The 25,253-nt window shown below is 41.8% G+C and overlaps 1 protein-coding gene across 5 annotated transcripts; it reads right to left on the bottom strand.

The window, feature by feature from the left end:
- Positions 1-11,955: 11,955 nt before the first annotated feature.
- Positions 11,956-24,237, bottom strand: LOC132891420 (uncharacterized). Of its 5 annotated transcripts, XM_060928929.1 has the most exons (9): positions 23,975-24,224; positions 22,140-22,177; positions 21,740-21,791; positions 20,381-20,408; positions 17,726-17,825; positions 15,449-16,406; positions 15,144-15,311; positions 14,289-14,384; positions 11,956-13,139 (listed from the first exon to the last, which is right to left on the bottom strand). In XM_060928929.1, the coding sequence occupies exons 6-9, from the start codon at positions 16,400-16,402 to the stop codon at positions 12,837-12,839; spliced, it is 1,521 nt and encodes a 506-aa protein (XP_060784912.1). In that variant the 5' UTR covers positions 16,403-16,406; positions 17,726-17,825; positions 20,381-20,408; positions 21,740-21,791; positions 22,140-22,177; positions 23,975-24,224; the 3' UTR covers positions 11,956-12,836. The 5 variants fall into 5 exon arrangements, with proteins under 5 accessions (XP_060784912.1, XP_060784914.1, XP_060784911.1 ...); XM_060928931.1 differs by lacking the exon at positions 20,381-20,408; XM_060928928.1 differs by having other exon boundaries at positions 17,726-21,791.
- Positions 24,238-25,253: the final 1,016 nt, after the last annotated feature.

The raw sequence follows: 25,253 nt of genomic DNA, 5'->3' as shown, positions 1-25,253 counted from the left end.
TGTGTCTTTGTTGTGTCACTTGAGTTGCAAGTCACATGACCTTGGGTGAAATCTTCATTCTATAGGCTCTTGCTTTTATGAGTCTTTTTGGTGTCATGATGGGACAAGAAGTCTCATGACAGTGCAGAAGATTCCAGGATTCACTCTTGGCTTACTCAGCTTAGCTCTCTCTTACCCCATCTAAGGTCCTGGGCCCGGCTTTTTGTTAACAGTTTGAACACACCAATCTCTGTACTGGATGCCATGTTCTATCTCCGCCCATTCTTCTGAATCCCTGTAATGGTATTGGACAGAGACAATACCAGATACCAAATACAGTGATGTCACGACTGCTTTAAACCAGTGGCGGCACCGAAATTCTGTCTGTCTGGCGGTGGATTTTCTCTCTGGCAGTGGATTCTACACTTGAAAGAGAAGCCATGCATTGGTGCTACAGATGGACAGAGAACAAAGAACCAGCTATTGATACCGGACTTTAGCCAAAGTTCAATGTATTTGACCTTCGCAGAGTTATAATAATAATTGAACTGGTTAGTTACTGCAGCCCACGCAGTGTTTCAAAGAGAAAAGGCGATCGGATTCCTTTTCCCTTTTTCAACGTCAATGAATTATAAACAAGATTCCTTCTATATTATTGGACAGCCAACGGGACACCGAGGATCTTCAGCTGATGAGCTGTAAGGAACAAAACCGTCTTCATCCTGGATCTGCATCCCGCGCTGCCTTCGGAGAAGGCACACTTCAATCACTAACAAGAGCTAGCCCATCTAGTCGTAGACATTTTTAGGGTATCATTTGTGACAAAATCACAGACAGATGGTCTTCTTCTTTGTATCTTCTCTTCTCTTATTCACCATGAATAAAAATAATAATAATAATAATAAAAAAGCCCCAAGACAAGGAATGACACTTTCAGCCTTGGCTTTGCTCCATTTTGGCAACCGCTCAGGGATTAATGCATTGGACCTGAAATGCACTGGGGTTCTTTTCAGTGCAAGTTGAAGCCTGCCTTCATGGTGTAAGCTGGTGGTTTCAACTGACCCTTTTATAGTGTTTGCCAATTAATTTCACCAAGGGTGTCATTTATTTCATTTATGTTACAGAACTTTGAAAATGAGAATGCTGTCAGATTTGTGGAAATCCCTGATTCACAAATATGGTCCCAGAATATGTTCGGTGCAGTAGATTTGATATTGTTTCCTCATCAAACGCATGCACTTCCCCCAGAACTGCTGGTAATTAGCAGAAGAATAGAATGAGGTGTGTCGGGAGAAGAGAAAATATAATAGAGGGCAGCACAAGTTGCTTGGAAACCATCCATGAAGACAGAAAACTCTTTTGCCTTCTTACACTCACAGCTAATATGCCCTCCCCGTCAGGGAATCAAACCCTGGTCTTCCACCTGACAGGTAGAGATACTGGCCACTATACTAATGAGGACAAAGGTCACCACCTTGTATAGATCATGGACAGTTCTGAAAAACTAAGAAATAAAAAACCCAAGACAAGGAATGACCCTTTCAGCCTTGACTTTGCTCCATTTTGGCAATCACTCAGGGATTAATGCATTGGACTTGAAATGCACTGGGGTTCTTTTCAGTGCAAGTTGAATCCTGCCTTCAAGGTGTTAGCTGGTGGTGTCAACTGATGTTCGGTGCAGGAGATTTTATATTGTGTCTTTATTGACAGTTTGTCCCTGCTCAGAGAAATGCTGAAGATTGATTACTAAATTAAATAATAATGGGTCTTTTAGACAGCGCAGCATGTTGTTCTGCATGGCTCTTGACTCCCATCATGGACCCCAAACACTTTGGCACTGGCTAAAAAAGGTCTTCAGAGGCTCCATTTCCTGAGGACTCTGAGGAAAGCAAAACTGCCTCAACAGCTGCTGATGAACTTTTACAGGTGCACAATAGAGTCACTGATCATGCACTGCATCACTCGGGCTGCAACTTGGAAGATAAGAAGACCCTGCAGTGCATCATAAAAACAGCTCAGCAGATCACAGGCACTCCACTTCCATCACTGGAAGAAATCCATCACTCCCGGTGCACTCGCAGAGCCAAAAACATTATCAAGGACCCAACCCATCCTGGACACGGACTCTTTACCCCCCGGAAAGCGCTACAGAACTCTGTATGCCCGCACAACCCAGCTGAGGAATAGTTTTTACCCCATAGCTATCACACTACTGAACTCACAGCACTCACTGCCTCCGCCAACTAATCCACAGGTCTGAACAGCACACCTCCACTCACTCATTGCTGCTATACTACTGTGCAATACAGCCCATGGCATTTAACCGGTTCTGTATATTCTGTGCTGTATATTATTATATCAACACTAGTGCAATAACATACTAGTACAATATTCCTTTATGTGCAGTACTCATGCACTTTATCATATACATAATCTTACACCTTCATTTGTACATATTACCTCAATAATTCTGAACATCAGCACTATTTAATTTCTCCTAGGTTTGGTGAGAAAAGCAAATGCTAAACATCTTTTGCAATGCTCAGCTGTAATTGTAGATGTACAGTTTTGGTTTACCTATGGTATTTTGGTCCAAACAGAGTGTACATGTATATACATTTACTGTAACACAGATTTGAAAAACGATAGGCTTTAACACACCATTTATTGTGAGCATTGTGTTTATAGAAGAGAAAAGGCCTGGGAGTAGACAGTGCTGAGTGTGTTCATTAGAGCGCTGGCTTTATTTTGACAGATGGGTTTGATGTTTCGCATGTTGGCTTATTTTGCCCAACTGGTGAAATGAATAAGATTTCCCTGTAAATGAAACTTGGAGTGTAAGAATGAGGTTAGTGTTGGTGAAAATGCAGCGAATTTCGAACTTTATAGATTCTGTATTAAATTTTGCATTTGAGAGAGCTTTTAAAGTAAGGTCTGATATTTGTTATTGCATTCCTTTCTGTGCTGCTGCTGGTAATTTAAAGAAGTAAGTGGCATTTTAACAATGCTGCGTCATTTTAACTCAGTGAAAAGAGTTATGCATTTCACCTGGCAGGTCGGGTTACTTTAACAAGGCCATTAATTTAAATTTACGTATTGGTTGGATTCTTATTTCAACCCAATATTTTGATTATATTGAGTGCAATCCTGGGTTAAACTTACCAAATCAATGACTTATTGTTTTTTATTGGCTCCTTGTTGTCCTTAATTAGTCATTAGCCTAACCATTGTTTATTCATTGTTAATCATGGCTAATCTTTAATGATAAATTATTGTTGGTCACTATTAAATTAAACATGCTCAATCTGTAAGTGTTTACAGCTATACTGGATATACAGCTATACTGGCCTGTGCCAAATACTCTCATGATCTGATCAAATTGTGCAAGGCATTACTTTCATTGTACCAGAATTTTTTCCCTCACCTTTATTATTATCCAAACAAAATACGTCTTATTGTGATTTCCTATAGACCTTTTGCACACAACCTGATGCATCACGTGATAATTTCACCTGGGTGACAAACAAACACAGTCTTTTGTGCAAGCAAGGCCTGATCTGTCTTCAATATGGTTCGTTTTTGCATTTTTTTTGGTTGTTCAAATCATTCAAATCGAGAAATAGATAAAAAGGTTTATCATATCAAGAAAAATCTGAAAGAGAAGTAAATGCTTCAAGAACAATGAAGAAATGAGTGGTTAGAAAGAATGCAACAAGAGGATCTAAGCCTGAAAAATCCAGAAAAGTTCATTAATACCCACGTTTGTAGCGAGCATTTTATTTCAGGTAAGAACTTGGATTAAAAAAAATAAAATAAAAATAGAAAGTTGTAAATCAGTATGGAAGAGATTGCATAAGAATCTCATTTTATTTCTGTTCGCATTCAGGTTAGCTTCTTCATGAAAGTGTACGAATTTCTTAAAGGTGAACCAGCTTCTTTATTTGACAAGGAAAACCCAGATTGGGCCAACAAGTGAACAACTCTTTCAAAAATTCACTTTTGTTTAATTGTATTGATATAGTGCTTTGAGCGATGAATTGACATAAATGCAACACCCACAATTCAAGAGTTCCATCAATGACCACGTTCAGATTCTGTTAAGGTAATGGTCATACGCGTCCTGTCTTTCATTTGCAATGTGATTTGCTGAACATTTTTGCTCATTTTGAGCATTTGTTTGAAATTTGAGCATTTACAGTGCCTTGCAAAAGTATTCATACCCCTTGAACTTTTTCACATTTTTCCACCTTACAACCACGAACTTAAAAGTTTTTTATTGAGATTTTATGTGAGAGACCAACACAGAGTAGCACATAATTGTGAAGTGAAATGACAATGATAAATGGTCTTCAAAATTTTAAACAAATAAAAATCCGAAAAATGTGGTGTGCATTAGTATTCAGCCCCTTGTACTCTGATACCTCTAAATACAATCCAGTGCAATCAATTGCCTTCAGAAGTCATCTAATTAGTTAATAAAGTCCTACTGTGTGTAATTTACTCTCAGCATAATACACTTGTTCTGTGAAGGCCTCAGTGGTTTGTTAGAGAATACTGAAGAACAAACAGCATCATGAAGACCAAAGAACTCACCAGACAGGTCAGGGATATAGTTCTGGAGAAGTTTAAAGCAGGGTTAGGTTATATAAAAAAAAATATCCCAAGCTCTGAACATCTCAAGAAGCACTGTTCAATCCATCATTCAAAAATGGAAAAAGTATGGCACAACTGCAAACCTACCAAGACATGGCCGTCCACCTAAACTGACAGAGCGAGCAAGGGTCGGAGAAGCATCCAAGAGGCCCATGATCACTCTGGAGGAGCTGCAGAAATCCACAGCTCAGGTGGGAGAATCTGTGCACAGGACAACTATAAGTCATACACTCCACAAATCCGGCCTTTTTGGAAGAGTGGCAAGAAGAAAGCCATTGTTGAAAGACAGGCATAAGAAGCCATGTAGGGGACAGAGGGAACATGTGGAAGAAGGTGCTTTGGTCAGATGAGACCAAAGTTGAACTTTTTGGCCTAAATGCAAAGCGCTGTGTGTGGCGGAAAACTAACACTGCTCATCACCCTGCACACACCATCCCCACTGTGAAACATGGTAGTGGCAGCATCATGCTATGGGGCTGCTTTTCTTCAGCAGGGACAGGGAAGGTGGTCAGAGTTGATGGGAAGATGGATGGAGCTAAATACAGGGCAATCCTGGAAGAAAACCTGTTGGAGGCTGCAAAAGACTTGAGACTAGGAAGGAGATTCACCTTCCAGCAAGACAATGACCCTAAACATACAGCCAGAGCTACAATGGAATGGTTTAGATCAAAGAATATTCATGTGTTAGAATGGCCCAGTCAAAGTCCAGACCTAAATCCCATTGAGCATCTGTGGCAAGACTTGAAAATTGCTGTTCACAGATGCTCTCCATCCAATCTGGCTGAGCTTGAGCTATTTTGCAAAGAAGAATGGGCAAAAATTTCAGTGTCTAGATGTGCAAAGCTGGTAGAGACATACCACAAAAGACTTGCAGCTGTAATTGCAGCAAAAGGTGGCTCTACAAAGTATTGACACAGGGGGGCTGAATACTAATGCACATCACATTTTTCAGATTTTTATTTGTTTAAAATTTTGAAGACCATTTATCATTTTTGTTTCACTTCACAATTATGTGCTACTCTGTGTTGGTCTCTCACATAAAATCTCAATAAAAAACTTTTAAGTTCATGGTTGTAAGGTGGAAAAATGTGAAAAAGTTCAAGGGGTATGAATACTTTTGCAAGACACTGTACAAGACAGTACGTTCCTTTAGGAATTTGCAGATTGCTGTGTGAGAAAATGACCCTGTGGCACTCTGAACTAACATAGCTTGATATCATTGGCCTCCATCCGTCTTAAAGAGACGATGGGTTTTGGTCATGGTCGGCATCTTCTTTGGTGGCTGAACAAGCCAATTCTAGAGTGGCAGTCTCTGCCACATCTTGCACAACTGAATGTGGTGGTGTTGGCAGAAGGTGCCTTCTGTCGCCACTGGTCTCTGAGTTGGGATCTGGTAGCTTCAGCTTGCTTCACCCCTGCTTTGAAAATTTGTCTCCATGCTGACCGGTCAATCGCTGTTTCCTCCCATGAGTTTACGTCAATGTTAGCCGACTTAAGATCTCTCTTGCACACATCTCTGTACCTCAGGTGCAGCGACCAGTTGGACGTGAACTGCATTCAAGCTGGCCATATAGGAGATCTTTCGGAATACGTCCTTTCCCCATACGGCGAACATGTCCAAGCCATCTCAGGCGGCGTTCACTGATCATTGCAAATAAGGTCCTGTAACTGGACCTCTCAAGAACATCAATTTTTGTTACCTTGTCCTTCCATTTAATTCCTAGGATCCTGCGAAGACACCGCATGTGAAAGGCATTGAGCTTTGCCTCTTGTTTGGCATATGTTGTCCATGTTTCACTGCCATAGAGGAGAGTTCTTAGCACACAGGCCTGGTACACCTTTAGCTTGGTGTTTATTATCAGGTTTTTGTTTCCCCAAACTCTTTTGTTGAGTTTGCTCATAACGGAGGCTGCTTTGCCAATTCTTGTGTTTATTTCAGCATCCAGAGACAAGTTGTTTGTGACAGTGGATCCCAGGTATGTGAATCGATCAGTCACAGCAAGCAAAGAGCCATTGATCGATATTACCAGAGGGCTTGGAGCATCTTGGGCCATCACCTCAGTCTTCTTTATGCTGATTGTTAAGGCAAACTTTTTACAGGCATTTGAGAACCTGTCCATCAGGAGTTGGAGTCCATCAGGTGTATGACTCGCAAGGGCTGCATCATCGGCAAATAGTAGCTCCCTAAGGAGCACATGTTTTACCTTTGTTTTGGCGTGTAAGCGGGCCAGGTTGTAAAGTTTGCCATCATGGCGGGTGTGGATGTTGACCCCATCATCAGAGGACTGGAAAGCATACATCAAGAGCAGTGAGAAAAAGATCCCGAATAGCATTGGGGCAAGTACACAGCCCTGTTTAACTCCACTGAGAATCGGGAAAGGCTTGGAGGTACTACCCTCAAAGCTGGCAGTGCTTTTCATGTTGCTGTGGAAGGACTTGATTATGCTGAGCAGCTTTGGTGGGCAACCTATCTTCTCAAGTAGCCTGAACTGTCTGCTACGGCTTACGAGATCGAAAGCCTTTGTGAGGTCGACAAAAGCAAGGTAGAGGGGTTTCCGCTGTTCCCGACACTTTTCCTGTCACTGTCTCACTGAGAATACCATGTCAATAGTGGAGGGCCCTGCTCTTAACCCACACTGTGCCTCTGGGTACACACAGTCTGCTAGTACCTGTAGTCTCACAAGAACCACACGAGCGAAGACCTTCCCAACTATGTTGAGAAGCGAAATCCCATGATAGTTGTTGCAATTGGTTCTATCCCCTTTGTTTTTATACAGAGTCACAATATTGGCATCCTGCATGCTCTGTGGAACCTCACCTTCGTTCCAGCATAAGCAAAGAAGTTCATAAAGGTGTGGGAGAAGTGCTGGTTTTCCTTCCTTAACTACCTCTGGTGGGATTGCATCGTTCCCTGGTGCTTTTCCACTAGAGAGGGCATCAATTGCCTTCTCTAACTCTGCCATAGTAGGCTCTGTATCTAGTTCTTCGAGGACTGTCATTGATAGAATGCTGTTTATGGCCTCCTCGGATACTGTGTTCTCCGTGGAGTACAGCTCCGAGTAATGTTCAACCCACCAATCCATCTGTCCCTGTCAGTCAGTGATGGTGTCGCCAGTTTTTGCTTTTAAGGGGGCTGTTTTCTTTATGGTCGGACCAGTGGCCTGCTTAATGCCTTCGTACATGGCCCTAACATTGCCAGTCAAGGATGCATGTTCTATGGAGGAGCAAAGCTGTAGCCAATAGTCATTTGCGCATTTCCTTGCTAGTTTTTGACTACTAGCCTTAGCGTTCTTTAGCAAGAGTAAGTTCTGCAAAGTGGGGTCCCTCTTCGATTTAACTAATGCTTCTTTTTTGGCCTGGGTTGCTGGCTCCATAACCATAAGGTTGGCTTCGTACCAGTCAACATTTCTCTTTTCCTTCCTCCCAAATGCGGCAATAGCAGACTTGTATATAGCAGCGCTGAGGTGCTGCCATCGTGTTTCTGCTGACACAACATCCCTGGCCAGTCTAAGGCCGTTGATAAGGGAATGGAATTTGTTTTTGCTGTCAGTGTCTTTAGTACAGGCAGTGTTTATCCTTGGGAGACTCCTAGGCCTCTCATGGTGCAGCAGTTTTCTTCCTTGTAGCACTATTTTGCTGATAACAAGGGAATGATCGGAGTCACAGTCAGCGCTGTGATAGCTCTGTGTGCTGTGCACCATTTGGAGGGTTTTCCTTCTGGTAATGATAAGGTCAAGCTGGTGCCATCAATGTCATCTGGGTTGCATCCAGGAGACTTTGTGCTTTTCCTTGTTTGGGAAATAAGTATTTGTTATACATAAGTTCCTGCTGTTATTTTAGATAATTTTAGACTGCAGGCAGCTGCTCCACTGCTCCACTGTGTTTATCACAGAAATACCCAATGAAAAAGTAGCTTGTTTGGCCATTGCCATGCTACTTGATCAATAAAAGAGTTAAGCTATTGAAAAGCTATTTGATTCAGTAAATAGTGATGTTACTGAGAAATTTAGTTAAGTTACTAATGATGCTACTTGTAGTGACGCTACTGCCCAACACTGAATATCCCTTTGGATAGACACTTTTTGTAGACATCAACAAGATTTTGACAGAAAGCTTCTTGGGCAGGGGGTGGCACGGTGGTGTAGTGGTTAGCACTGTCGCCTCACAGCAAGAAGGTCCTGGGTTTGAGCCCAGCAGCTGATGGGGGCCTTTCTGTGTGAAGTTTGCATGTTCTCCCTGTGTCTGCATGGGTTTCCTCTGGGTGCTCCAGTTTCCCCCAAAGGCATGCAGGTTAGGCTAATTGGTGGCTCTAAATGTGAGTGTGAATGGTTGTTTGTGTCTATGTGTCGGCCCTGCAATGACCTGGCAACTTGTCCAGGGTGTACCCTGCCTCTCGCCTATAGTCAGCTGGGATAGGCTCCAGCTTGCCTGCCACCCTGTAGGACAGGATAAGCAGCAACAGATAATGGATGGATGGATGGAGCTTCTTGGGCATTGGTGCAACAGAGAAGCATTCACCCTATCATCTAGAGATTGTGAGTCCAAATCCTGATGTTGTCACAAGTCAAGAAGGGAGAGGTGTCAAGTGCAAGTAACACTAGCCAAATGTCTATGAGTTCCTACATATAGAAATGGGTAGACAGCATGTGTGTGATGCTGTATGAGCAGCAGTTCAAATAGATGCTGGCTTTATGTGCCTCAGAGGAGTCTTTATTATTCCAGCCCCAGAGAATTTTAACTTCTGGCAGAAAACAAACAAACAAAAAACCCAATCCGGACATGTTCAGAACAACCAAATGGGTCCAGGCATGCAACATTACACTTTTTAAAATTACATTATAATTGTTATTAGTAGAAGTGTGTGAGGGTTAAGCCAGTATCTCACTGGGCTGCGACAGCCTGCGACTAGTTGGAGACACAACAATTGTGCTAAAATATATGAATTAGCGACAATTTTCACTTGGAATCACACTGAATTGATATTCACATATATCGCAATTGTTGTGTCTCCAACTAGCCGCAGGCTGTCGCAGCCCAGTGAGATACTGGCTGAAGAACTCGCACTTCCTGTCTCACGGAAACTGACTTGAGAAGGGTTCGTGACAGCTTTGCGACACCAGCAATGCATTTGCGGCTATTTTGAGATAAATTTTGTTGCACTAATTTTTTGAACATGTTCAAAATATCAGCGATGAAGGAGCGACACTTTTCGACTCATGCGAGGAAATTGAGAAGCCCCGAATGTTTCGAGACACTTTTGAAACTCTCTGGCGCATGACGTTCGCAATTTGTCGCAGCCCAGTGAGATACTGGCTTTTGGGTTCGGCTGGGATAGGCGTCCTCCACCCTGAAACTCCACTCCAGTCCAGGTGGTGGCGGTAACGCGTCTAGTAGCTGCTTCTCCAACCGCCAGAAAACACTGGAGAAGAAAAAAACGCTGCTCGTCTGAGCCGCTTTAGCCCCTCGAGTTATAAAAATAAAAAGACGTTATTGTGTCTGGCTCTGAGGATTTAAAACCCTGAGGTAAGTTAAACTGAAGGTGTGTGGTCGAATCCCGAATATATCTCCACTTTACTGTTTTAGGAACTCCGTTCAGTATGAAATAATGCCGTGTGCACCCTAGATAGTGCACTGTTTATCCACTCAGGAGAGAGCTGGAGTTAGGGTGACCATTTCCATAACACCAAAAAGGAGGACATTATTTGGACGGGGGGTCTGGGGGCCCTCCCCCAGAAAATTTTGTATTTCTTAGATGCAGTTTCCTGCATTCTAATCAATTTTAGGGTGAATAATGGCAAATCCCATCTGATTCATAGCCCTCAAATTTTTATGTAAACTACAGTGGCAAGATTGAGAATGGATTATTTTTATGCAAGTCACTCAAGTTTGGTGAAATCAACATTACAATTTTGTAGGGTTAAAGATTATGATTGTGGGGAAAAAAGAGTAAGGTCAAAGCATTCATAGTATTTATTATAATTCATGTATTAGCTCTTAATTGGCTAGAACACACAGTATTTATATTTATTAAAAACATTGTGGAGTTAACAAACCACTGAAATCCTCTCCGTGTATCTGTTGTAGTAGATGTAGATATAGTAGATGTGCATTTGCACTGTCATCCATATCCTAACAACACTGTAAACCCGAATAAGTTAGCAGTACTCAAAAAAATTGACGTAATAAGTTACAGCAATTTTTTTAAGTTGATGAACTTAAAAGTTACAATTTCCAGAACTTACCTGTACTCAAAACCTTTGATAACAGCTTAATTAAAATTGCGCATGTAACTAATATATTTAGAGTAACCATTACTCATGATTTCCGGATTTTTAATTGAATCTTTTGATTAAAGTTTAATTGAAATTGTTCACATACCTCAAGTCAAATATTTGCAGTAATTGCTAGTCATAATTTTCCGTCTTGTACTTGAACCTTTTGATTAAAGTTTAATTAAAATTACTCACATAACTGAAGTCAAATATTTGCTCTAAGTGTTAGTCATAAATTCCAAGTATTGTAATTGAATCTTTTAATAACAGACAAATCAAAAGTGCTCATATATAACTACTCAAACATTTGCAGTAAGCATTACTCATCGTTTCCTATCTTGTACTTGAATCTTTTAATGAAGTTTATTCAAAAGTGCCAATTTAGCTCAAATAAAATATTTGCATTATTAGAATCACTGATTTTCTGGTAAGGAAAATACATTTTCGTTCATCACGTTTATAAAATTGCAACAACTTGTACAACTAACATGTGTAACTATAAATACAGCTTAGAAAGCAAGTACACCACAAAATATTGTGCTGACCAAACAATTGTTTATTGTCAACAATGCAATGTAAACATTAAGAAACATTTAAACATTCATTAACAATGTAAACGTTCATAAACTATGTAAAAATGACCAGGACATACAAATGCAATGTAGGTTCAGCGCAGTGGGGAGCAAAAAAAAAAAAAAAGAGCAGAGAGAGAGACTGCCAGCGAGCGAGCGTAAAAAGTGACTATCAGAGTAAATCTCTGCTTACATATTCTCACACGCGCGCACACACGCGCGCGCAATGTAAACGTTCATAAACTATGTAAAAATGACCAGGACATACAAATGCAATGTAGGTTCAGCGCAGTGGGGAGCAAAAAAAAAAAAAGAGCAGAGAGAGAGCGCCAGCAAACGAGCGTAAAAAGTGACTATCAGAGTAAATCTCTGCTTACATATTCTCACGCACGCGCACTCTCGCGCGCACACGCACACACACGCACACGCGCACGCACACACGCACGCGCACGCACGCACACGCGCACACACGCACGCACGCACACACACACGCACCCAAATGTGGGCCCTCTCTGAACCCTTTGTCCCCCCCCAACTGTCAGCTTTCCTCTATGTGAGTGTGCACGTGTGTTCGTCCAGGACTGAGTTGAGCCACAAGTGCTGAAAGATGGCATTGGTGGTCACTAAAGGGAGAAGAGCATTCCGTGGCAGAAAGAGGAGTATTTGAATGTACGGCAGAAGAGTGAGTGTGTGTGTGTTAGTGAGAGGATGTGGAGACAGCCATCCTCCTTCATCTACACACACTGACACTGCCCCTTGCTGTTCCTATAAACTTGCGCTGTTATGATTTCTTGATTTATTTTGACCAACATGTTGCAATGTCAGATTTCTTTTCCGATTTATAGAGGAAGGAAAGAGTTGCCCTCATTCATTCATTTAGTTGTTCATCGCTCCCCTATTCCTATAAACTTGCGCGGTTATGATTTCTTGCTTTGTTTTGACCAACATGTTGATATTTATACAGACGAAGGAGAGCTGCCCTCATTCAAACATTTACACACACACACACACACACACACAATCACTCTCTCTCTCTCTCACACACACACAATCACTCTCTCTCTCTCACACACACACACACACAATCACTCTCTCTCACACACACACACAATCACTCTCTCTCTCACACACACACACACACACACACACACACACACACACACACACACAATGCCACATTATTCCAAATATCACTTAAGATAAGCATTTATCAGCACTAGAATGGTGTACACCAATACTTTGGTACCCCTGAACACTGAACCACAAAAATGGTGCAACTGAAGCAAAAAATAAGCAACTCAAACAGTACCTCCTTAAAACACTTTCTCAAAACAACTTGGCTACCTTCTACCCTTCACACTCACATGGACAAGTCAATTTTCATGGTCTGCAATTTGGGTGAAAGTTTCCCACCATCAAGGCCAAGCAAGATTTTTTGGACAAATTCAAAGGTGTTGATCAAGGCCTTTGGATAGCTGAGGTGCAAAGCGTACATAAGCCCAAACATGATAAGAAACGCGTCAGTATGTCGGGAGACACTCATCACAACAGCACCTTCAATCACGACGGACACCCTCAGTGCGTTGTAGAGGCCTGCATCATTGTTGGCGAAGGTGAGAAGGCCCAGAGCAACACCGTCGAGGTCAGGTTCATCAGAATCATCCTGGATGAACAGAAAGACAGAAAATAAAAATGAGGACCTACATGAATGCAGATGCTGTTTAGTCAGAGCAGTTCAATTGTAGACAACTGGGGTATGTTTTATGAAAGCATCCATGCTAAACAAGTTAGCAACTTCCAGCTCCTTTCCAAAAAATTTTAATATCATGTAAAAACATTTCCATAATTTGATCAAACATTCATAGATCAGAGATTCATGACAAGGATTTTAAAAGGTGCACCGTGTAGGATTATGGCCAGAGCAGGTATCGCAACCATGCTGCTCGTTTAAACTGTGCTGCTTATTGCCAAATTTGATCTTTTTACATATTTTATTGGTAATAAATTAATATTTACTAGTATGGCCAAAGTACAGAACATTCTTCAGCTAAAAATATCAAATGCAAAATGGCAGACATGGAGAAGATCCCACTTATGTATGAAAAGTGCAATTTTCCTAGTCATAATTAATACTTAGAATTTGATGGTGGCGTTAAGTATTAATGAAAAAGGTAACATTTGTGAATGGACAACATGAATTCTGGAAATAAACTAGAAATATTACACAGTGCACCTTTAAACTATTCCAATAAGTTTTGTTTATTCTTTCATATTTTGGGCTTCCAGCTCCAAAAAAAAAAAAAATTGAATATTTTTATGAAATCACCATTTTCAATTCAGACATCAAATCAGCCGAAATATGGTACTTTCTAAACTACACATTAATGTTCAAATCTTAGGTAGGAATCTTTGCCTTAATTACTGGCATGATGCACCTTAGCATTGAAGTCAATGGCAGAAGCATTGCATGGGAGTTATGGAGGCCCATATATCCTTGATGCTTTGCTGTCAGCTGTTTTCTGCTTTTGAATCTGGTGACCCACATTTCCCTCTTGATTATACCCCATAGATTACCATACAACATTTTGGTGCTTTGGTGGTATGGGCATTCTAACTCGCCAGACCTAAAGCCCCTTTGAGAATCAATGGAATGTTACCAACAGGAATTTCAGGGACAATTCACTCAAAAATAAAGACTTGAACGCAACCAAAAGCTGACATGTAATCTGGGAAATGAGGGTCACCAGATCCAAAAAACACCACCACATTTTATCGGAACCATTTAACAGTGCAAGATCTGATGGTGACTCACTGTGCAGGTCCTGAATAATTCTGTCGCATCATCACGCAGATATACAGGCAAGGCTTGTAGAGCTGTGGTGCGTCTGCTGTGGATGTCATGGGATTCCTATTCAGATAAAAAAAGAGCAGAAAAGAAAAAAACTTGGTCATTGAAAAGCTTATTTTAAAATCAATGCAAGCAGAACATGTCATACGGCTCATATGTACACTGCTCCAAAAACAAAGGAAAGACCAAAACAATGCAATGCAACTCCAGGTCAATTATACGTCTGATAACAGCCTGTCCAGTTAGGAAGCAAAGCTATACTTGTGAGTCCGTTTTGCCTACTGTTGTGCAAAACGTTACTAGCAATGGGTAGAAATTAGAGGCAATAACTAAAATACGCCCCAAAATAATTTATTTGTCTGGTGGTGTTAGACAATTTCTTTTTTCATCCTTTCTGGCTGATTTTTTGGTGACAAGTGCATTTTGATAGTTTCTCACCGCCCCCCGAAGTAGTGCTACTTATCCAAGACACCGACTCGTGGTACCTACAGGGCTGCGAAATCGTCAAAATGCACGAGTCACCAAAAGATTTAGACAGAAAGAATGAAAAGAGAAATGGTTTGTGGCACCACCTGACAAAACTATTTTAGGGGCATATTTTGGTGACCTTTAATTTCTAACCATTGCTTGTTAATTTTGCACAACAGTAGGCAAAATGGATCCACAATGAGTGTTGCCTCATAACACTATTAAGTATTTTTGACTTGGAGCTGCATTACGTTGTTTTGGTGCCCCCTTTATTTTTTGGAGCCCCCTTTATTTTTTGGAGGAATGTATATTACAACCAGACAAATGGCAAAGTTCATCTTAATCTTTTACCTGCTCATCATGAAGTTTTAAAATGCTGGCCAGAGCATCTGCAGTCTTCCCCGTTTTGGCAGCCTTCTGCCTGAATAGAGTCATCATTCGTGGAAGATGGCGGTCCAGCTCAGCATAAAATGTATTGGGCAGGTTCTGGTTCGTGAGTCGCTGGAATTCTGCATACAACTGCATACATAGCACAAAAATAGAAGGCAAATATAGCAACATTAAAATTAGTAAGATCGGACTTAAAATATAATAATGTGATTCCTATACATTTGCATGAGAAACTGCAATTGAAGAGCTGATTCATGTTAAATCACCTCTGACTCAATTTTCAGAGCTGGCCAGAGGTCCATGATCTCATTCACAGGAGGGAAGGACATAACGATCGTCTGTCTGCGTAGAGGGAATGTGGCCTCCATCAGTTTTCGGATGAGGGTCAGGTCCTTGTCCACTTTCTTGCATTCGTCAACAATTGTCTGCCTCATCTCCTCCAGTTGTGACGGATCCTTTCCTTTAGGAAAGTTGGGCAAGAAATTTAATTCCGCACGCTTTGGTCGCTTGATGTTCGAATGTGAAGGCTCTTTTTCCGGGTGGCTCCTACTCCTTTTACCAGAATTGACCGCAACTTCTTGACATCCAGCCCGTCTCATCTTGTTTCTGTAATTGCCCATTTTAAACTTAATAGAGTTCTTCCACCCATTCCAGCCCTTTTCAGCCCCTGGTTGGGTCAAGCAGGGATGTTTGGCCACAAGAGCCTCGGCGGCCATTGAAATTTCCTTGTCACTCGGATAAGCTTTAAAACCATAAATGGTGGAAGCCATACTCTCCAAGATGCTGTGCTTCAGGTCACGGGTTAAGTTGAGGTAGGTGTTCTTGTTTTCATATTCAGCATTTCCGTCCCTCAGCTTCAGCTCTACGTCGAATGAGAACATTGGGATTGGAAAAGGCCCTGGCGGCCACCTGCTCAGACGCTCTGGAGACGAGACATCAGAGAGCAACACTGTTGATGCAACTGAGCTTGAGTCTTGAGAAAAAGTAATGTGTACAACAGCTTTCTGCGGCAGTTCATTAATATCGGTCAGGGCAGTGAGCTTTCCATCAAAATCTGGGTCTTCGTAGAGAAGGTCAACATCGAGGTCGAGGTCCAGTTCATGTTTTAGTATCCGGATTAGTGAGTCAACAGAATCAGGTCGAGCGCCCAGTTTCAGCTTCCTTGGTGGCTGGTCTGGTTGCTCTACTCTCAGCAACATGGGCAGGGATGTAGTAGTCATTGTGCTAAAACAAACAAACAAACAAAAAAAGATTGCTTAACAACATCATATACTGTGCAGCTTCCCTTAGCAAAAAGTAGTAAGTGGAAGTTCATCATGTTTAAGGTGCACTGTGCAGGATAGTGGCCAGAGTAGGTATTACAACTATGCTGCTCGTTAAAACTGCTACCTATTGCCAAATTCGATATTTTCATTAATATGTTTACGAAGTAATAAACTAATATTTACTAGTATGACAAAAGTACAGTACATTCTGCAGCTAAAAATGTATTTCTGGAAATTCAAAATGGCAGACATGGAGAAGATCCCACTGATCCAGCTGCCCTCAAAGTCACCAAGAATCCATTGGCATCACCAACACCACCCTCTACTGGTTCAAATCTTAGATATTTTTTGGGCTTTTTTCACCTTTATTGGATAGGACAGTGTAGAGACAGGACAGGAAATGAGTGGGAGAGAGAGACAGGGAGGGACCGGGAAACGACCCCGGGTCGGAACCGAACCCAGGTCCCCAGATTTATGGCATGGCGCCTTAGCCACGACGCCCCCGACTGGTTCAAATCTTACCCGTCTCATAGATTCCACGTCACAATCAATCATAATTCCCACACCATCACAGTCATACACAGTCCCTCAAGGTTCAGTCCTGGGCCCTATTCCTCTTCATTCTGTACATGCTTCCATGACTCAAATTCCACTGTTATGCCGATGATGCTATTCTAGGCTTTTACATCACCACCAAAACCATTTCTCTTGCCAATCTCTACACCCTCATCTGCTGTCTCACTGACATTAAAACCTTCTTTGGCCCAAAATCCATCTTCCCCACCCGTCAGAACTTCTCACCTTGCATCAATGGCCACTCCCTTCCCCCTGGTCAAAAACCTTAGAATATACATGGACCCTGCACTCTCATTTAGATCACACATTAACCATGTAACCATCCTTCTTCCACTTACGAAACACTGCACGCCTGCGACCCATTACCTCCAGATTCAAACTCACCTACTGAAATAGCACAATGTATGGCCTCCCCTCCACTGTTCCTCAAACTACAAGATGTTTAAAACTCTGCTGCCTGACTGCTCTCTCGCTCCCCCTCCAGAGTACATTTCACCCCTATCCTCAGACAACTCCACTGGCTCCCCATAAAGCAACGCATTAACTTCAAATTCCTCCTAATCGCTTACAAGCCCCTCAACAACCTTGCAGTCATACCTCACTGATCTCGATCGCCACTCCCCCACCCGTCGACTACACTCTGATGCGCACCCCCCAAGCCCTGCTTGTCTGTGTCTGTGTGCGCGTGTCTTTTTTCCTTACCTTAACTCTGTTGTTTTACAAGTATAAACCTCTTCGGGGTGAGAATAAGAGCGCCGTCCACACGGTATGCTGGGAGGGGGATGATGTCATTCAAATTTGACTGTATGTGGACAGAAAAGCTTTTTTGCAAAGTCAGCTCATAGGAACGTAGATGTTCTACATACCAAGATTCATAATCAGAACACAAAAAAGACACATTGTTATTACAAAGTAAAATCTGCTCAATTTTGCTGAACTGAGACAGCCCACCACTTGCTCCTACACACAGAAACATTCCACAGACATAGTCTGTGCCATCAATGGTCACTTTTGAGGCCTTAAAGATTGTGTCAGTAGTGGTGTGTTCTCTGATGTGTAGTTGAGCAACCTCTGGTAGTGATGAAACCAAAACAGAGTCAACCCTGGTTGCTTGAGTGTTTGGGTTGAAAAATGATGGTGAAGCAAGATGGTATGCCATCATATGCTGATGCCTGATTGCCATGGTCTTCAAAATGTTTTTGAAATTTTGCACGTCATGCACCACTCTTTTAAAAAAGCGGTGCTTTGCTTCAAAGCGCATGGTCCAAACATGCAGGAGGGGCCCAAAGCATTTAATTAAGGCAGGATAGTGCTCCACATAGTGGTGCTTTGGGCGGAGCCTTACCTCGGGGAAAACGTCAAGTAGTGCCCGTCTGTGATCACTGATCTTGAAAGCCAAATAGTCCACAGTTTCATCTGTAAATGATGGGCACAAAGCCAGCTCCACAACCTCCTTGAGATCCATTAAAACTGCCCATACCCGATCCCCCTCTGGTACTTCACTGCCAATAAGCAGCGGAAGAAGTCGGAGGAGAGTAGCATTTTCATGCCCATTACCTCCTATTGTCCCCCGAGAAAGAGAAGCCTGGGAAAGAGGCTGAGGTCTGTTCACTTTATCAGCATGTTGATACGGGAACGTGGTAATCTTGTTGTTCAAAAAGTCCAAAGTGAAGTACTTCAGTCGGATCATCTCTTTAAGACAAAGACTGAGCTCCATTGGAACAATGCCTTCCAAAAGATCGTGGAGTATGTCTGGAGGAAACCCTGTGAGAGCATGGAAGTAATCCAGAGACTCCTGCAAGACACAGCCACCTTTAACACCAAAGTGGCTGCTCAAAGTGTCACTTACCTTAACTGTTTGCACATGCAGGTCATGGCTGGTTTTAGTTCTCGGAGCAAACTTCTCATCTCTGACTTCGGATTCTTGATACTGTTCAACTGAGCCCAAGCAGAATCTGCAAACACAGCCTGATCTGAAAGACTCTACAAAACCCCCTAGTCCATGAGCGGCCAAATTGTCCGCAGACACACAAAAGACAGTGCCTTTGACATTTTGGCCAAGTCCTTCAATGAACACACCGTCCACTTCCAAAGTATGAACGTCACGCAGCAATGGAGCAAGTACAGCTGCATATCCATACTTGCGGAGATCTGTCACTTTTACCAGTATTGCTAACTGTATAGCATGTAATGTTGACCTGTATTTTGGTGGAAGATTAGCGAGGACCCAATATACAGCACACACCTTGTGAATTTTGCGTGATGTACCAAGCGGATTACAAAGTTCTAAATCATCAATGTACAACTGGAGTGGTAAGACGAGATCCCCAGTTGACAGCAACTCATTTTCCATGAAGTAAGAGCCATTGGCGCATGAAACATATTGATTGAATGCAGTATCTGTTTCAGAAATTTTCTTAAGAATGTCTGTGCTTCTAAACAGCTCTTGAATCATCGAAAGTATAGGAACATACATGCTGGCATGGCCAGGCTCCAACTGGTACTCCACTGGCATTACACAAGGATAGTTGTGCTCTATAAAGGTTTTTCTGCGCTTTGAGGAACTCAACTCAGCACCTTTACAAGTTGAAGTAGACAGAACATTGCAGTCCATGATAGCAGCAACAACTTCACTTAGTGCAGATTCTGAAATGCAGTGACCATTTTTTGTAAGTACATCATGAACTGCCTCTTTGATCAGTGGCTCAGATAGAGAGAAGACTTCATTCAAGTGGTCTACTATTTCCTGAGTGGCAGTGTCGGAGATATGTAGGATAGCCTGCATCTTCAAGAACAAAGACGACACATACTTTTTAAGCTGATTTCTAAGACTGACTGTCTCAACATGATCCGCATTCTCCAATTCCCTGCTCGGACCAGGGCATTCTTCACTAGTTTCCTCTGAAGCACTGGCCAGATTACATGGATCCTCACTGGCAATCTCAGTTTGAAAGTCTGCCACAAGATCTGCTTGGTGTTCTCGACTTTGGTGTGTATTGAATGAGGAGTACACATTTGTGGCGTATGAGCAATCCTTATATGGGCACTGCACCGTTTCATGGTTTTTCAAATGCCTACGAAGATGACTGAAAACAGCAGATTGAGAAAGGGGCTGCTGAAATGTGCATAAAGGGCATTTAAATATCACAGGACCCTGACTATGCAGAGAATGACTGACTGGTTGTTCTGGGTGACATCTTGATAAATGTGCTTTCAGTGCAGGAAATGTTTGACATGTACAAATGCAGTCACTGTAGAGGCAGGGAAGAGGGCTGATTCTGGAATAGTGACTGTGTTGCAGCCTATAGTGAGTGAGTAAGTCTGATTTTGTGTTGAAAGCAGCTGCGCACAACTTACAGATCCAGGTCATATTGGAGCCACCAACCTAAAAGGTAAAGAAAACAGCAATTTTTCCCTTTAAAGCTTAGAGTTTTTCAATTGCATTGAACAGGTTGTAGTTAATAGTCAAGTTGGAAAAAGTTGAGAAATTATTTGTCTGACATTTTTTTACATCACAAAAACTTGGCATTTGAATAGGGGTGTGTAGACTTTTTATAGGCACTGTAGCTTGTTAATGTGATGTTATAAACACTTCAACATGACTTATCCAACCAGAGTTATGAAGGATATTTCTATAACACGGTTTAATATTTGTTTTCGGGCTTTCTAGCCTCTATTGTTATAGGACAGTCAAGAGACAGGAAATGAGTGTAGGAGCTTGAGCAGTTTGAGCTTAACACTATTATTTCACAAGTCGACATGGGGTAGGCCTAATACACAATTCTCACACACTGCCAATGGATATAACTTTTTGGACTGTGCTCACTTAGAACATAATACCAGTACCAAGAAGGATAATGAGGGGGAAAGGAGAGCGTTTCTCGCTAGCTTGGTTTCAACTGCTCTACAGCTCCTGGTCAGACTGCTCGCCTCTTGCAGCCCAGGTGAAGACTTTAGTTCAGAACTGGTGCTTTCATTGCTTCATCATTTGGGTCACTCACAGAGAACAGCGAGACACTATCTACAGTTGGAGTGTTTATAAGACCAGCAGAGACCAACATATGAGCAGGAAAGCCTTGCATAGCATGGAAAGCCTAACATAATACTGTATGTCCCCTTTAAGTACAAAGTGTCAGAAAATAAGACACCACCACCCCTTAGACATCACTGTTCACTGGGAATTGAGCTAAAAAATAAATCTATCCTCACCTTCCTACTTTTGGGTGCATTAAATGATTATACATTTGTACTGTAGTTGCAGTTGTTAAATGGGCATGGTGCAGTCTAGTTTTTAAATGTCGCCTTAAATGGCTGAACAGTGTGCCCTCTGAGACAGGCGTTTGGGCAGGTAAAAAGTGCTTTGCCCCTGCTCTGTCAAATTGCATTAGGTCTGCATATGTCTTTGAGGACACGTGATCAAGTGAATTTTCATTAAATGATGCGAGTGTGCAAATGCAAGACTCAGACATGGTAGAGGACTGACTCTTGAACAATGGCCATGCAGCAAACGATAGTGCCTAAATAATTGGGCTTGTATGTCTGAGGTGACCACACACAACTTGCACTTCCACTCCATTGAAACCGCTAACCACTAATATTCCTCCTACATCAAACTCAGTACATACTCACCATACATCAGGACACTGCATGTGAACTGTGCAAGCATCATCCCCACTACCAGAAAAGGGTCATAAAATCAATGTTCATTGAACTTACCTTATAAAAGGTGCCTTCTGAATAGTCAGTTGACCACAATGTAGGACTTCACCTGTACACAAAAACAAAACAGCAACATACACACTGAATCCATTTTGCCTACTGTTGTGCAAAAAGATGAGTAGGTTTGGCTACGAGGCTACTCGTGCATGTGTTTATTAATGGATAGGCTACTTCAGACATTTCTGCACACAGTTTTCGTCCGTGTTTTAGAACATTCATGTAGTCTCATCTCAGCCACGGAAAACAGGTTGTTGGCGAAAATATTTCGTCCCGTCTGGCTTAATTAAAACTGGTGTGTGGAGCAGGGCGTCTGCCGAGAGCCATGTTAGCGAATCGAGTGTTCCAGGCACCAGTCAGTGAATCTAACAATCCACATGGCAAACTAAAAATCGGTTACCTTGTTTTCTCACAGAACTCCACTTGGTCCACTGCAACCTATAATGCAAAAAAATGTAAATTTAAGACGGAACTCATTGAATTTTATACAGAGCTAATCCAGTAACCACAATGTTCATAGCCTTAAGATTGAGGAACAGTCAGCTACATTTTGTTGCTAGCTCTAGTTAGCTAGTTCATGGAGAATTAGGTAACCTTAGCAGGGGATGTCGCTTAAAGCGACAGACATCAAGACGTTCAAAAACGTACTTGAAAACATTTTGATTGTTTCAGTTGTTTCACATTGACAGATAATTCTATGAGTCGGCTACGTAGCATACGACATTTTCCCTAAGCAGGCCAACTGAGCTTGCTACTTACGGCGCTGAAATTAAATCCAAGAGATACCGAGAAACGACAAAATATGACAGTTGGTTAATTAACTATCCAAAGATCATACATAGCGAGTAATGTTATATAGTGGGGCAGCATAGCTAACCTATTGTGCATTTTGTGATACAAGCACCAAATTTGGCACAAATGTACATTGACATATGGCGAACATTTTCAGATATTGAGCCACTCGGAATTCTCTCTTCATGTCCGCCATATTGGAATTCAAAATGGCCACCATTTGAAATCTACATTTGCACTTATCTGACCTAAACTTCACTTCCCTGTTGTTTCCATTCTGTGGACTGTTACATGAAGAATAGATATTTTTATATTCCAATTAAATTTAAGGTAATACTAGCACTGTGTTTGCCATCCAGACTGGTCTTATTGCAAGAGGATAGTGATGACCACATCAGTGGATTTTATACTTCTCATCTCATCTCATCTCCAGCCGCTTTATCCTTCTACAGGGTCGCAGGCAAGCTGGAGCCTATCCCAGCTGACTACGGGCGAAAGGCGGGGTACACCCTGGACAAGTCGCCAGGTCATCACAGGGCTGACACAGACACAGACAACCATTCACACTCACATTCACACCTACGCTCAATTTAGAGTCACCAGTTAACCTAACCTGCATGTCTTTGGACTGTGGGGGAAACCGGAGCACCCGGAGGAAACCCACGCAGACATGGGGAGAACATGCAAACTCCACACAGAAAGGCCCTCGTCAGCCGCTGGGCTCGAACCCAGACCTTCTTGCTGTGAGGCGACAGCGCTAACCACTACACCACCATGCTGCCCATCACCTTCACCTACTTTAGGATAATTAGCCTATTGCTTAACTGTTGGAACTCCTTCAGGTTCCATATCAAACCTAGAACAACACAGAATCTAATCAATAACTCAAACTTGTCAAAACAATTTTTACTTCACAGACTGAGTAAAATGTTGTCTTGTCAAAAATACATGAATATTTCTCTCTCATGAATTAAGTGGAGTACTGTAATAAAGTATGTCATTTTGAAAAATGGATACCAGCAAATATTGTCATGTACTATAAAAATATTTGACCCAGAGGTAATCGCACATGTAGAATTCAAGTGGCGGCCATTTTGAAATCCAATATGTTGGCTAATTTATAAAGATACACAATGCAGATTGTAACCATCGGATTCCTTTCCTCCCAAAACATACATTTGGACACCAGAATCGAGTCAATAGCGGCATTAGACCCAAAGATAATCGAAAATGTAGATTTCAAACAATGGCCATTTTGAATTCAAATATGGCGGACATGAAGGGAGAATTCCGAGTGGCTCAATATCTGAAAATGTTCGCCATATATCAATGTACATTTGTGCCAAATTTGATGCTTGTATCACAAAATGCACAATCCTTTTGAATATACGAGCTAAACCGCCCCACTAATACTCTTACAAAGGTACAAAACTTTTTACTTACTTTTAGAAAGCTGGAAACAGCTCCGCTCGCGATGCACGGCCATCTTGAAATTACCTATCAACTCAGTGGCGTAACGTCTCTGAAGGACGTGCGCCATGACGTCACGTACGTCACACTGCCATAAAGTTCTTCGAAATCAATAATTGTTATTTCCAGTTACTCAAAAACGAACAATTTGTTACAGCAACTTTACATGTTAAAGTTAGTAGAACTATTACTCAAAGTTTGAGTATTCTAAAATTATTTCTTTTAATTAATTTGAACATTCGGGTTTACGGTGAAGTTAAAGTGCCATTCCACCATTGGATGTATTCTTTGGCATAAAATACAATATATTTTGACAACATATATAAACAGTATCACTAGATAGAGAAATCTTTTAGCTTCAAAATGATATATCAAACATAATTTTTTGACAACGACAAGTATATTAATTTTGCGACCAAAGTCACCTACCCTTTTAATTTCCGCGCGTGATGTCATCGGCAGGTTCCCCTTCTTGTGTACCACGTGACGTGTGACGTGGCACACATTATCAGCAATGGCGGATAGAACGCGATAAAAATAATACCAATAAATCTAGCTAATACCAATAAATCTAGCTAACTGAAAGATTAACCCAAAATTTTTCGCAATTTTTTTTGGCCCCCATGTACGAGGAGAAATGACTCTCTCACTTTGGGGGTTTCCTGGTCTAAAAATAGACCGACACGTGGTACACAAGAAGGGGAACCTGCCGATGACATCATGTTTCACTACCGCACGGAAATTAAAAGGGTAGGTGACTTTTTGGTCACAAAATTTAATATACTTGTTGCTGTCAAAAAATTATGTTTGATATATCATTTTGAAGCTAAAAGATTTCTCTGTCTAGTCATGTTGTCATAAAATATATTGTATTTTATGCCAAAGAATACATCCAATGGTGGAATGGCACTTTAAGTTGTGAGCAGCTGGTCTACCGGACAGACTCATGTTTCCAAGTCCCAGCCAGGGCTAGGGGGCAGGGCACTAGGCACGCGCCAGGAAGATCATCAAAGGATAGAGCGCAACGCGTTCTAGAATGCAACGCCTCGCGGTGCGGAGTTCGCATTGCATGCCAAAAAACATCGAGCCATAGACTCTTTATTGTAGATTACTAGTGTGCAGCACAGATCTGCGGGTTCCCTACAAAACGTTATTCTAGAACTCTGCTCTTCCAGTCTGGCAAGTCGATATTATATAATTCCGCTCATCATCTCTAAAAGGAGGACAAATGTGCGTCCGGCTTGATGCTGCG

The sequence above is a fragment of the Neoarius graeffei genome, chromosome 9 (assembly GCF_027579695.1).
Source record: "Neoarius graeffei isolate fNeoGra1 chromosome 9, fNeoGra1.pri, whole genome shotgun sequence".
Lineage (NCBI taxonomy): Eukaryota > Metazoa > Chordata > Actinopteri > Siluriformes > Ariidae > Neoarius > Neoarius graeffei.
This window is presented reverse-complemented; position numbering and strand designations above follow the sequence as displayed.